The following is a 15,775-nucleotide window of genomic DNA, read 5'->3' on the forward strand; positions in this document are numbered from 1 at the left end:
ATAGGCATAGAAAGGCGGCCTAAGACCATGCCAAATAAAAACGTCTTTAGGTCACGGGCGAAATATAAAATTTATAAAAACAATTTTCAAGCGGATTTTAAAATTAGTTTATGTTTAAATTATTTTTAAATTAAACAAAGCTTTTGGTACGATCTAGTTCTTTTTAAATTCATTCTTATTAAAAAAAATCATAACTTTATATAAAAATTAAGGTAAATTCGTATTATTTAGATATCCAATTGAGGTCGAAGTAAATACGAATCTTACAATAGAAAATACTAAATAATGTTTAAATTAAAATAGCTTTTAATTCGCAAGTGAACGAAGCACCAACACCTCAATGCTATCATCGTAGAAAAAGTCCGAGGAAAAATAAGACTTTGTTCAGTCGTAAAACAAACTGAATCCTGACCTCATACTAAATGTGAAAGTAAAATTGTTCGTCTGTCTGTTAATATTTAACGCATTAAGTTACTTAAAAACGATCAAATTTAATGCGATTATTTGAGATGATCATGTACAGGGCGCTTCGGAAACTTGTCCTAATTACATGAAATTTTTCACATTTTATCAGTAAATAAAAAATTTGTTTCCAAAGAATATAAAAGTAACTTTTTTTATACCAAAATATAGACTTTCATGTTAATAATGTTGATTTAAGTTTGTACAACCAAAATTTTCAACCATATTATTAACGTTAAGTAGTGTAGAAAATTCTAGAAAGAGTAAAGATAGAATAAAGAACTGCGTGCGAATTCGTAGGCAAGGACTAGTGTAAGATAAAACTCCGGGCGCGGGATGAAGTGGCCGCTGAAGGCATTTCTAATTAAACTTTTACTACAAGTCACTTGAGTATACGAGCCTTTTTCTTAAAGAGATGTACTACGGAAAAGACTTACCTTCACCATTAGGGCTCTCCAAAAATAAAACACTTATTATAGATTTATTTAATTTCAATGAAAGTTGAATGACGTTTTTGCTTCTTCCCAATCCATTAGTCCTATCTTACTCGTCTAACTAATATTATAAATGCGAAAGTTTGGATTGTTTGTTAAAAGGTACCTCCAGAACGGCTGAACGGATCTCGGTGAAATTTGGCATAGATGTAGAACATAGTCTGGAAAAATATATAGCGTACTAATTATGTTTGTTTTTTTAATTCCGCGCGCATGGTGTCGCGTGCTACAGCTAGTTTTATATATTTATTAGGTTTATTGTGACACTCTTTTATATAATATTTAATTTTAGGTAATTTCCCCTAAGTATGTTTGGCGGCAGGCAGGCGACCGGCTGTAAAAATTAAGCCAAAACATTAAGGTTCATAAAACCTTGTGCGTCGACCTCACGTGAGTGGGATAAGACGCACAATTATTGATAATTATCAAATGTATCAATTTTCAAGTATAAATATACATTTTACATTTTATAAATGAAAATATACATTCTATAAAGACTTACCTACTGGGTTGCCTAAATTTGGATTCCCAAGTTCGAAAAAACATATTAAAAATAAATAAATAATTAATGTGAAAAGTTTATTTTGTAACTATGACCATTTTTTAACAAAAATCACAGGTGGGTAGGTTTCTGTTGTATTCATGTATTTATGGAAATAGCTAAGCCGTCATAGACTACATGTTTTCGCTTTAGACATTTATTTGTCGTTGGTAACGAATAATACTTTTTCCTTTTAAAAAAACGATTTTGCAATTGAACTTCCTATCGCCATCTATCGTCCAATGTCTTTTAACCTCGGAAAATTGTAATTGCGATATAGTGACATCTTGTGGTAAGTAACTAAAATGAAACTTTGAATGATTTAAAATTTTTGGTTGTGCTGTATGCTTACAACGATAGATGGCGTTATTTGGATTTTGAAGTGTTATATTATTTCTATCTGTAAAAGTACAGTCCATTGATATTCAAAATTAATGCGAAAAATAGTAAAAAAAGAAATTTTTCGAATTAGCAATAAATTGCTCGAATTCTAACATATTGCATTTGAAATCTCATTGTATTGCTATTTCAATGTCCGGTACTATTGTAAAAAAAGAAATAACAATGGCGTTATGTAGTCGGCCGTTGAAACTGTAAATGTAAACTTTATTTTATTATTCTCTGCACACTGTCATTGATTATACATCCATAGACTGTAAAATTATTATACTTGCAAACATTTTTATTATAAGTTTTATTGCTCTTGCTACTGGACTCCAATCTCATGTTGGACAAGGGCCAAGAGCAACTTTTTCACTACTTTACGGTGTAATCACTCTGTAGCTATGTTCATGTATATATAAGTACAAACCAGCCTGTGTTCCATCCTGGTGTGACTTTTTGAGATGAGAGAAATAATTGTTTGCTTATATACTCGTGTTGAAACTTCTAAATGGATTCAACTGCATTTTATTTTGTATCTAATCTTACACACCTTGTCAAGTCTGAGAAATTATTCTTTGTTATTCGTCTGGCCTAGTGCTTGTGAGCCTAGCACGAATATTGGTGACAATCGCCATTGTTTCGTTATCGAAAAAAATTGTTTTAAAATTTGTGCAGCGCCCCCTATCAGACGTAAAGTACATCAAAAATGTCATACTAATTTTGACATAATTGACGTAGACGATATTAATACGATTGTTGAAATATTCGTGCTAGGCCCACAGATTATATTATATTACAAGTCACAACACAATTCGCCGGCATTCACTATTCGCTTCTGTTCGAGCGCTGTGTAGTCATGACCAAGGTTAGTATATTTTTGATCATATTATTTTAGACAGTTGTTTTTTTTCTACATTGGTTTCGTAATTATATTTAAATTTGTATATTTACACAAATGATAAAACGGTTCTTAATATTTGCTTCTATAAAGTTATATATTTACGAGCGGTCGTCTGCGATTTCGTTGGCGCTGAATTAAAAAAATAAATAAAATGCATTAACTATTTTCCCGTCAAAATCAGTCCAGCGGCTTCGGTGATTCAATTAATCACCTTGACCTTAACATCTTACATATACATATTAAAAATGCGTATGTTTAGATGGATGTTTGTTTGAAGATATCTCCGGAACGGCTGAACAGAATCTTGACGAAATTTGGCACACATGTAGAACATATTCTGGAAGAACACATAGGTTACTTTTTTTTAAATCCGCGCGGACAACAACTAGTCAATACATAGTATAAAACAAAGTCGCTTTCGCTGTATGTCCGTATGTATGCTTAGATCTTTAAAACTACGCAACGGATTTTGACGCGGTTTTTTTTAATAGATAGAGTGGTTCTTAAGGAACGTTTGTATGTATAATAAATGCATAATATAGTAGAGAAACACTGATAAATTTAAAGTTTTCTAATGTGATGTCGTAAATAAGCACGTTTTTTTGCGCTTATATTGCAAACGCTGGCTGAACCCTACGAGATAGACCAAAATAATGTACTACAGTATTGTTCACCTTAAAAATTTCAACAAAAAAGTCCGCGATGGTATATGTCTATCTCTTAGGGATAACCCAGCATAACCATTTTTACCATTTAAACATTACAGCATTAATCCTTATCCATTTAAGTACCTTAAATAAATTGTGCATTTATTCTGTAGTAGGTATATTTTGCATTGCACCCGTGCGAAGCCGGGGCGGGTCGCTAGTTAAAAATAAAATAAAAAATCAACAAGCGAAAATGTCTGTTTTTCTCTACTGTTATGTTTTTTACTTATATAAAAATGTTATTGAGATCAAACTTTTTAATATGTAAAGGTATGAAAAAATGTAATTTTATTATTTTTACCAACGTGTGTAGTGAATTATTAATGAAAACGGCAAAAAGAATTTCACTTTTATGTTCATACTAGCTGTCGCCCGCGACTCCGTCCGCGCGGATTTAAACAATACAAAAAAAAAACGTAATAAGTAACCTATGTGTTTTTCCAGATTATATTCAACATCTGTACCAAATTTCATCAAGACCTATTGAGCCGTTCCTGAGATACCTTCAAACAATCATCCATCCATCTAAACATTCGCATTTATAATATTAGTAAGATTATTAAGATTTACCAAATCACGAGGCAATCTAATTAATACTATAAATGCGAATGTTTAGATGGATGGATGGATGTTTGAAGGTATCTCCAGAACGGTTCTATGGAACTCGATGAAATTTAACATGGAGGTAGGTAGAGCATAGTCTGAAAGAACACATAGGCTACTCATTGAGTTTATTTTTATTTAGGATTCGGATTCTCGGGCGACAGCTAGTTATATACTAGCTTTTACCCGCGACTCCGTCCGCGCGGAATAAAAAAAATGCACACAAGATAAAAAAGTTCCTATGTCCGTCTCCTAGTTCTAAGCTACCTCCCCATCAATTTTCAACTAAATCAGTTCGACCTGTCTTGAGTTATAGTGTAACTAACACGACTTTCTTTTATATATAAAATTGTTAATAATTTTTCATTTATCAAATTTACCGTAGCACAAATACATATAAGTTCAAAAGTTATCAGTTATTTTTACACTCACAATAATAACATGTTTACAACAAAAGCATTGAATAATATTTTTCACAGACAGATGATAAGAGAGTTTATGGAAATTAATTTATATTCGCATTTTGAATGACTTTATATGTTTATTGTCGTAACATGACATTGTTCGTCCGCCTAAGGGTCTGTTGACATAAACCTGGGAGGAGAACAGAGCAGATTTTTATCAAAAATAATATTGAGCTTTATGCGATTGAAACAAGGTTTAATTTTCATTTTACATCTGAACCTAATCCTTACTTGACATTATAAATGCAAGTAACTCTGTCTGTCGCGCTTTCAAGTCAAAATTACTGAACCGATTTAAATGAAATTTGGTACACAGATTGTCTAGAGCAGGGATCCCCAAATTATTTTGGACAAGTGACCCCTTTTCCAAAATGAACTGTTACCTCAGACCCCCCATGGCCAAATTACCTACTTTTAAGATCAATTATTCGAAGACAGAGTGAGAATTAGCAATGTTTTAAGTTCGGGAACCACTTTGGGACTCCCTAATCTAGAGCCTGAGTAAGGGATAGGACACAGGGAATTTTAATGCGAAAAGAATGTAAAGAAATGAAAAGGAGGTTGAAAATTTGACCACAGACAGAAGTGTATTATGAAAAATTCGTTTTTTTGTACTATTTTAGAACATTTTTCCTACGAAAATTTCTGCTAAAAGTATTTTATACAATTTTCGTTGAAAGTTCAAACATGAATTAAACATGCCACATTGTAAATAGGTATATTATATAGTTGTATTCAATTCGCAAGATACATTATAATAAGTCAGTTATCTTTGTTATTTTACATGTCAAGGGGAACCACTTTCGTGTACTTAGTACTTACCTCAATATTTTTACGCGAATACACGATAATCGTGGTAATTGTGAGAAATCTTATATACCTATATAAAATTCTCGTGTCACGGGGTTCGAACTTGAACTTCTCCGAAATGGCTTGACCGATTCTCATGAAATTTTGTGAGCATATTCAGTAGGTCTGAGAATCGGCCAACATCTATTTTTCATTTTTTTTTAACTGCGCGCGGATGGAGTCGCGTGCGACAGCTAGTATCTTATAAACTAACTTTGGAAGGATAATTATTGATGACTTATTGCACATTATCTGTCACTCGAACACCGTTCGCGTGAAGTTTAAAAAAAAACTTAATTAGTAGCAGATGTATTCTTCCAGACTATGTTCAACTTTCAGCGAGATCTCTTCTGAAGATACTTTGTAACAAACATAAATCCGGGTTGATATCCATTAGTAATATTTAAAAGCACTTCAGGATATTAAAAAAAAAACAATCTTACTTTTATATTATAAATGCGAATGTTTAGATGGATGGATGTTTGTTTAAAGGTTTCCTTTCTGGAAAAGCTGCATGGATCTCGCTGGAATTTGGAATTCATGTAGGACATAGTTTGGAAGAACACGTACGCTACTTAATACGTTTTTTTTTTTAATTCCTCACGGGCGACATCTACTTTAATAATTCTACTACTTTTAGATAGATCCATGTTTTTTTGGGTCAGTTTTTTTTTAAATTAGTGTTTTATTTTGTAACTTTATATTTGTCAATATTTAATATATTTGATTGCAGGTTAACATTCCGAACTTCAAGCTCAACAATGGGTTGGAAATGCCAGCGTTGGGCTATGGCACGTGGCTGGGCCTAGACGACAAGGTGGGCAATCACAAGCAAAATAAAAAGAAACCACAGCATTATACTCAGACGCAAAAATTAAGCAAAAAACGGAACTCACATTTTGTTCAGTTATGTCTAGAAGTGGATTGGAACCGTGATTCCTTATCTTTAATTTCTTTACCTTAATACGTGTACAATTTAGATGCAGTCATCTCTCTCATTAATTTAAAAACAAATTGAGATAACAATATTTTTCTGTTGACATGTTCCGGCAGTGGAAACTCAAAGCTAGTTTTATCTCTGTATTGTTTGCGTATATTTTTGCCCGTTTAAACTGTACATATTGTTTACTTACTTAAGAAATTTACGATACCAAGACATTATATGTGGTTTTATCAAGTGTTTTGCTACTTATAACAATCTTACTAATATTATAAATGCGAATTTTATATGGATGTTTGTTTGAATGTATATCAGGAACGGCTCAACAGATGTTGTTGAAATTTGGCACAGATATAGAACATAGTCTGGAAGAACACATACTTATAAAGTTTTTTTAATGCCGCGCGGACAGAGCCGCGGGTGACAGCTAGTAATTTAATAAAATACGCAATCAGAAGTCTTCATTTAGAGGCTTATAAAGCTTTAAGATAATGTTATACTATTATTTAAATTAATATACAATACTCTGTAATTGCATCACTTTTCTTTTAAGTATTACGTAACTAGATGTTGCCCGCAACTCAATCCTCGGGGAACAAAAAAAAAACTTAGTTAATAGCCTATGTGTTCTTCCAAATTATTTTCTACGTTTATACCAAGTTTCATGCAGCCGTTCTGGAGATATTTTGTAACAAACATCTATTTAAACATTCGCATTTATAATACTCGTATTACTAAGTAAGTATACTTAAGTTTTTTTAACACTAAAATGACATTGACACCAACGGTTACGATGATACAGATTAAAATAATAGATAAAGAAAAAAATGGAAACGAGAGCCACTTATAATATCAATATCATGATGGCGGTCAAAGGGTTAAGGGTCTAACATTTTATTTAGCCATACTAACTCTGGTATATTTGTCATTACTATCAGAATGTGTTCAACATCCAAGACGCACCGAAGTTGATTGAGGCGTTGTCATATGCCATAGACATCGGCTACCGACACATCGACACCGCGGATCTCTACCGCGTTGAGCCGGAAATCGGACGGGTCGTCAAGCAGAAAATATCAGAAGGCATTGTCAAAAGGGAAGACTTGTTTATTACTACTAAGGTTAGTGTTTGCTTGAGTATAAGGTACACCTGCGCTTCTTCTTTAGCCGGGTGTAATTCTCAATGTCTCTTGCAGGCGAGCGGTGAGTTAAAGAAAGAAAGAAGTTTGCTCTACTAAAAGGAAACTTTATAATATAAGTAAATTAATGTGTTCCATACATTTATATCTTTGCTGTAGATTCCACGTTACCTTCCCACCCTTTTGTTATAATGAGGATGGGAAGGGAAAATTAATTTGATGGATGAGGGAACGCCTTAGAAGGGGTAATATTCTCTCTGTGCGCGTTCCCTCTGCCGCTGATCAAAGGTAGGCAACGCAATCTGCAATAGCTGCAGATGTCTAAGGCAGCGGTCGCTTCACTATTTCAGCGAATTCACGTGGCCAGTTGCTCGTTACCCACCTTATGATATTAAAACAAAAAGGATGGGGAAAGGAGAGTATAGTTCTTTTTAAATATCTTGACGGCCCAAGGTCATCGGCGACCTGAGCGCCCTCCCTTCGAATCCCACTAAGCCCCACTATATCTAAAATTGTGCACTGCCGCCAACATATGTGATAAATTCCTATACTAAAATTAACGTTTAATGTAACAAGTGAAATCTAAGTTAGTTAGTACGATGTTTTAATTATGTTTTAAATGCATTTTGACAGGTGTGGCAACACAACCACCGCGAGGCTGACGTGGAGAAGTCAGTGCGGGCGTCGCTAAAGCGTCTCGACATGGACTACGTCGACCTCGTTCTGATGCACTGGCCAATGTCCATATCTGTAAGTTGCTAAAAAAAAAGTTGCTAGGGTAGCGACCGGCAGGTACAGAGATAACTATGGATAAAAGGCAAATCTATATATTTTTTATCTATATATATAAAAGAAAGTCGTGTTAGTTACACTATTTATAACTCAAGATCAGTCGAACTGATTTAGCTGAAAATTTTTTATTTTGTGTGCATTTTTTATATTCCGCGCGGACGAAGTCGCGGGTAAAAGCTAGTTGTTTATAAAAATCACTCAAACTACATCTCATCTTGCAGTAACTAATACAAAAATTCAATTAAACAATGAGCAAACTACAATCAAAAGTTAAAAGAAACGCTTAAAAAAGATTTCTTCTAGAACATTCTATTGTTCTTAGGTAGATGGAGTGGATGAGAAGATCGACTACCTGGAGACATACCGCGGGCTGGAGGCGGTGCTGCAGAAGGGACTGACTCGCGCCATCGGAGTTTCCAACTTCAACCTGCAACAGATGCAGCGGCTGCTCGCAAACTGCAACGTCGTGCCTGTCGTTAATCAAATTGAGGTTAGAATTTTTTTAACGTTAAAATCAAGAAATACTAATGTTAATTTTCACGGAAAATAACACAAAATTTTTACCAATATTTTGACAGTGAATAATCACGGTTAAAGAGGTTAAAGTAATTCTTGTAATGTTAACTAACCAGTAACTTTAAGAAATCTGTAACAATCTAATGAGTTGCTGGTTACATTACAACTTTACAAGCCACGGAAAGAAGAAATTGAGAGATTGAAAGGAAATCTCTTATTTCTATCTATGCCCTCTCCTATTTCCTCGTTCTATTCATATCGTATCTCTCTTGAGAGCGTCGGTGGCGTCAGGTTAAGCACTTGACTAGCAATCTGCAGGACCTCGGTTCGAATTCCGCCATGTACCAATGTGTTATTCGATTTTCGATTTACATATGTACATTTATCCGATGTTCCTATAATGAAGGAAAACATCGTGATGCTGCACATATCTGAGAATAAATTCAATGATATGTGTGAAGTCAACTTGCACTTGGCCAGCATTGACTATGTTCTAGTCTAGTCTAACTTGGGGTAGGCTTCGAGCCCCTCAGTGGGGACGTATAGTGAGCTGATGATGATGATGATGATTCATGTCTTAATCAAATAAAACAATGTGTCGGAAACCACAAAACAGTTAAAACAAATATCTATGTTTCCAGATAAATCTAAACCTAGGTCAGAAAGAGCTGGTGGAGTATTGCCAGTCGAAAGGTTTGGTTGTGGTCGGATTTACTTCATTTGGTACGATGGTACCGGGCCGCGTGATATCAGGCAGTCCCGAGCCTAAACTTGATAACCCAACGATGGTTGCCATTGCAAAAAAACACGGCAAATCTGTCACACAAGTCGCCTTGAGATATCTGGTAAGTGATACTTGTTTTATAAATTAATAGATGTTCGAACTCCGTCCACGCGGAATAAAAAAAAACTTAATATGTATCCTATGTGTTCTTCCAGACTATGTTCTACATCTGTCACAAATTACATCAAGATCCATTGAGCTGTTCCGGAGATAACTTCAAACAAACATCCATCTAAACTTTCGCATTTATAATATTAGTAAGGTTTAACTGAGCCCGGGTTCTATTGATAAGACATTTCTGAGAGAAAGCGTTATATCATTAAAGCTTTTTTAATCTGTGTTGCATATCTTTATTTCTTATACATTGTTGCTGCTTTTCTATACAGATATAAATATTTAGAAGATATATGCCTTTTCATTCTTAACAGCAACCATTTTATTTCAGTACCAACGTGGTATTGCCACTATCCCGAAATCTCTGACCAAAAATCGTATCTTAGAGAATGCCTCCATTTTTGATTTCGAATTGGACGAGAAAGATGTCGCTGAAATAGCAAAGTTCGACATTGGATATCGCACTGACGTCCCGTCATTCTGGCAAGAATACGACAACTATCCATTCGAAAAGATACCCAATCCGGAAAAAGAAATACCTTTGGTACTCCGCAAGTGGTAAAATGGCGCGAATCTTGACGTCAATTGAGTAGTTTTATTATTATTTTTTACAAAAGTTTTAATATGCAAATTATGTTTTGAGTAAATGTTTTCTAATTGCTTTTATTTTGTTATTTTTTCCCCTTCCTAAGCATACCCTTCTCCGTGAAATCCACGTCCCTTTCCCATTCTTTATTTATAAGAAAAGGGTGGGAAGGGAAAGAAGACTAAAATTAAGACTCAGGTACCACATTCATAAGACCAAACGCGGAATTACTTCCACATCACGCCTGTCTTCTGTGTGGTCGTGGTATTGCATCGGTCGACCCGGTTAATTCGTGCACTCAACAAATATTGTTGCGGGATCTACCACTGTTAAAAATAATTATTCATTCACGTTATAAAGTTAATATGTATTTAGAATTTAAAGTGACTATATTTTTTCCACAGACAGACAAAAAAAACCTGTTGTATTCACAAAATGTTTGCCATATAATTAATAAAAATTACCCATTTAATTAAAGATTACATAAAAGTTACCAAGGTAAAGCGCTTTATTGAAAATCGTAGAAAAATGATTTTTGTTAAGCATAAGATAGCAAACAAAGAAAAGGTCACCATTAATCGATAGAGGAGGTGACGCACAGAAAGAGGAAATATCCCCTTCATATGCGTCGTCTCCTCCCATTCCCATTCCCATCCTATCCTTATGAGAAAAGGGTGGAAAGGGAAAGGGGACTAAATTTATACCTCCGGCACCCACACTCATCAGACGAAAGGCAGAATTACTTCCACTTCACGCCTGTCTTCTGTGTGATCGTAGTAATACACGGGGCGAGCTGACCCATTCGTGCAACGGATGTTTTTGTTGCTGGCGTCTACCACTGTTAAACGGAAGATTTATTTTACACACTAGTTCTACATCCTTATTAAATTAAAACACTATCTATTTTTTTAGTTCTATAATTTTTTTTTATATTTGCCCTTATTTTAGTTTAATTCATGTACATGGCAACACTGCACGTTAGATTTACTTTTACTTCTCAAGAACACTACAATCTCTGTGCACAAGTTAGTAGTGTGGTGACAGTTAATACACGCGCAATGTTGTATCTGTTGATATTAACAATGGTGTATACAGTGGTAAATTGATTTAAAAATAATTATATTTATAATCCATGATAGAATTTGTTTTGCGTCCATCAGACAAAATGGAATTACCTGCTTTATAGTGTGAGATGATATTTGATTCTTATTCTTTAATAGTGGTATAGAAGATTATTATTAGAGTTATTTTTTATTTCGTCCGTGGTAAATTATACAAATCTAGTACAAGTCTAGTAATTAATATAGCCTATGTTATCTGTGGATAGAGTAGTTTCCCAACAGTGAAAGAATTTTTCAAATCGGTTCAGTAGTTTCAGAGCCTATTCAATGCAAAGAAAAAAACAATCAAATCTTTTTTTGTAATATTAATATAGATTATAAATTACTAACTAGACATTTTTTTCTAGTTCTGCGACAGCAATGATGGCGGCAAAGCTCCAAGAATTCTCCTTAATGATGGCAACACCATGCCTGTTATCGGTCTCGGGACATTTTTAGGTTTCGATGAGGTAATTATGAATTAAAATTTAATATTATCACATTTGTAATGTATGCATATCTCAATATTTTGTGCTTTCTTAAAGTTTTTATAATTTCATTAAAATTAAGGCAAAAAAAATATGTTTAAAGTTATCATTTTAAAATATAACTGAGTTGCGTTATAAAAAACTGGATGCTTTTTTCTATAAACAAGCTAAATAGAATTTCGAATAAAATAATTCGTTTCATTTTGACAGTTAAACAAAGATTATATTCGCCTTAATAACTAAAAAAATATCTCAATACATCACAGATTATAACGTTTATAACGTTTTCAGAACGGACAAAAACAAGTTAAAGACAGCGAAGTGGAACTTCCTGTCATGTGGGCTCTTAACTCTGGATACAGGTTCAATGACTTATGATTTACACAATGACGTTTTAACTTTAATGGTGGCGCCCTCTTTTTTAAGGAGGGGATTAACGGTGTTACGAGAGAATACACAGAGACCTGGGGCGTCCCTTTTATTCCAGCACCCTGGGCTTTCGCCTAACCGCGCCCAACCCTAACGCCGGCCCTGTTTACTTCTGTGTAACATGACCTCGTGGAAAAACTGTGGAACGAGTAATAGCAATTTTACATTACAGATTAATTGACACAGCATCTTTATATTTCAACGAGGAACAAGTCGGTCGTGGTATACGCAAATCATCTGTACCAAGAGAAAATGTTTTTATTGTCACAAAGGTAAGAAATTTTATGAATAGAACTACACTTAAAAAAAATCTACCTTATTTAAATAGATAATTAGTAACACGACAGCCTAAAATTGAAAAAAAATGCGATATACTTAGTCATCATCAGCTCACTATACCCCACTGAGTGTCTCAGAGCCTACCCTGAGTTAGGAGTGACTAGCCCACAGTCAACTGGCCCAGTGCGGGTTGGTTGCTTAACACATATCTTTGAATTTCTTCTCAGATATGTGTAGTTTGCATCACGATTTCATCGTAAGAACGTCGGATAAATGTATGTACATATGTAAATCGAAAAACACATTGGTAAATTTCGGGATTCGAACCCAAGACCGTAAGGTTGCAAGTGCAAGTCAAATCAGGGGTTAACTGAGCCACTGACGCTCTCGTTACTTATATACTTAGTACCAATTTATATTCATTCTCTGACTTCAATGAAGTTAACTACTTTGTCGACAAATAAATACATCGACGTAGGAGATGATGACATCAATACCTACTTGTTTAGGGATTTTTTTTCATTGCATTCGTGTTTGTCTTCAGCTTGGGTTAAACGAGCAGCGTCATGTCCTGGATGCGTTGCGAGCGTCATTAGCTCGTCTCAACACTTCCTACGTTGATCTTTATCTTATCCATAATCCGGTTGCACTTAAGGTATGTTAACAGGATAATGAAGTCAACATCAGATAATTAAGTACGGTATCATGAATCTATGATGTTAAGAAAAAAGTTTATCAACGCGGCAGTAAGCCTACCGGACGACTAATTTTACTCAGCTTCCCCGTCCCATCTTTTTCTTATAAGAGATGGAAAGGGGAGGTGGATTTGGCATAGGTGTTTGAAATATCCTCTTTCTGTGCGTACCCTCCTCTGTTGTTTTAATGTAGACGACGAATCTACAAATACAGATTTCTATGGGCAACGCTCACTACACTATTTTGGCAAGTGGCCGCTTGTTCGTTTGTCATCTTTTGTTTTAAAAAAAGCTGTTGCAATATTGCAGAACAGTGGAAACAGAGTTCGTCTATGGCACAAAGCTTCAGTAAATTTAATAATAATAATTACCTATTTATTTTATGTAATAACTCCTTAAGGTCTTTTGAAATAGTCAAATGACTCCGTAAATGATTCAAATACGATTGTTAAAAATTCAGATAGTATGTGATCTTAAATGCAATCAAATAAATACCAGAAGTTGTGTACAGGCCGACCATAGTGGTTTCGATGTGGTAGACTACGTAGACACGTGGCGCAGCATGGAAGAAGCCAAGACGCTGGGTCTTGCCAAATCCATCGGCATCTCCAACTTTAACATCAGCCAGATCGACCGCCTGCTCGACAACTGTCACATAAAACCCGCCGTCTTGCAAGTTGAGGTAACTTTAATTTATATGTTACAGAATTGGTATAACAAGTCACTAGATCGCGAGCGAACAGCAAAATATGAAAGGTTCTCAGAAGAATGAAAGAAGTTCTCAATTAACTGGCTTAAACCAAAATATTAAATTCGCAATGATTTCAGGTGAATTTAAATTTAGCACAGAACAAACTAATAGAACACGTTAAGAAAGATAACATAGCTGTTATGGCGTACACACCTTTCGGGGGACTGTTCAGCAAGAGTCAAGGACCACCGCCACCGCGAAAGGACCACCCGGCTCTGGTCAAATTGGCCAATAAGTACGGGAAGACCACGCCTCAAATTGTATTACGTTATCTCGTAAGTTACGACTTACTCAAAAGTCAATCGTCTATGTTAAAAATAATAACTGAAATCGTAATAACCCGGTGAAAATAAATATTGAAGTTACAATGATTCACATAGAGCTCATATATAATGGTGTTCTAAACATTTATACCAATTTTTAGCTATAAAAAAATAATCTTAGTTTATGCAAAATTCATCTTTTGTTTCTTTATCCAGGTTCAAAGAGGTCTAATACCAATCCCGAAAACCGTTCACAAGGAACGAGTAGAGGAAAACATAAATATATTCGATTTTGAACTAACGCCAGAAGAGATGAAATTATTAGGTAATTTTTTTAATTTCAAATAATACTAGGTACTGAAAATATAAAAATATCGTACCAGCCACACCAATACCTTTGCCTTTTTGACTTGTTTTATATTTAAAAAAAAAACTGTAACTATTTACGTTTCGTTTCAGCGGAATTCAACAAAGATTATCGCACAGTGTGGCCGAGTTTTTGGCAAGACCATCCTTACTATCCCTTTGAAAAGAAAGACGTACCCGATCCTGACATATTTAAAGCTGGATTGAATGAATAATGAAATACTATCCATTGTTTTCTCCCAATAAAAGTGTCGTAATTATCGTAAGAAATCCCATTTTAAATGTTTAGTTGGATGGATTGAAATTACCGTATAATATAAATATAAATATGTTAAACATAAATAGACAATATTTTAAATGTACATGAACAAGTAAATAAATTCGTCAATACTACCAATACTTTTTTAACAATGTTTTTAAAAATAAACCTAACCTATAAAACTGCCGGTTAAGAACTTTTAATTAAACCTCAAATTAGCTATCACTGATTAAATCAATATGCATTAATAAATCAATTTGAAAGATATTTCATTTTTTTTAATTACTTATTGTAAGTTAAAGATTACACGGATTTATTTCTCCGACCGATAATATAAAATCTGATACAAAATTCCAATAACAAAATCAAAATACAATATCTGTATTCGATAAAAATCTTTATGAAGAAAATTTAAATCGAAAACATTAATTCACAATTTTTTTGATATATCAAAAGGTGGCAAACGAGCAAACGGCCATCTGAATTCACTGAAATAGCGAGGCGTTGCCCATAGACATCCGCAAATGCAGATGCGTTGCCTATCTTTAATCAACGGACAAGGGGACGCCCAGAAAGAGGATATCTCCCCTTCCTATGCGTCCCCTCTTCCGCCAAATCTACTTCTCCTTCTCATCCTTTCCTAATAGGAAAAGGGTGGAAAGGCAAAGTGGACTAAAATTAGGCCTCCGGTACCACACTCATCAGACTGTACTTGGAATTACTTCCACTTCACGCCTGTCTTCTGTGTGGTCGTGATATTTCACAGGTCCGACCAATTCGTGCACCTAACAAATATTGTTGTTGCGGGATCTACCACTGTTACAATGCATTTTTATTTTGTTAAATTAATTAGAGATTTATAAAAATAG

The 15,775-nt window shown here is 34.5% G+C and overlaps 1 protein-coding gene across 1 annotated transcript; it reads left to right on the plus strand.

Moving 5' to 3' along the window:
• Nucleotides 1-2,651: 2,651 nt before the first annotated feature.
• LOC106709454 lies at nucleotides 2,652-14,877 on the plus strand. Its single transcript, XM_045682655.1, has 17 exons — nucleotides 2,652-2,746; nucleotides 6,139-6,222; nucleotides 7,284-7,466; nucleotides 8,118-8,234; nucleotides 8,599-8,766; nucleotides 9,434-9,637; nucleotides 10,022-10,248; nucleotides 10,767-10,774; nucleotides 11,279-11,373; nucleotides 11,745-11,846; nucleotides 12,156-12,226; nucleotides 12,466-12,565; nucleotides 13,117-13,227; nucleotides 13,779-13,949; nucleotides 14,096-14,293; nucleotides 14,498-14,606; nucleotides 14,741-14,877. Exons 1-17 carry the CDS (start codon nucleotides 2,738-2,740, stop codon nucleotides 14,860-14,862), a joined length of 2,079 nt encoding a protein of 692 aa, XP_045538611.1. The 5' UTR covers nucleotides 2,652-2,737; the 3' UTR covers nucleotides 14,863-14,877.
• The last annotated feature ends 898 nt before the right edge of the window (nucleotides 14,878-15,775 follow it).

The sequence above is a fragment of the Papilio machaon genome, chromosome 19, assembly GCF_912999745.1.
Source record: "Papilio machaon chromosome 19, ilPapMach1.1, whole genome shotgun sequence".
Taxonomy (NCBI): domain Eukaryota; kingdom Metazoa; phylum Arthropoda; class Insecta; order Lepidoptera; family Papilionidae; genus Papilio; species Papilio machaon.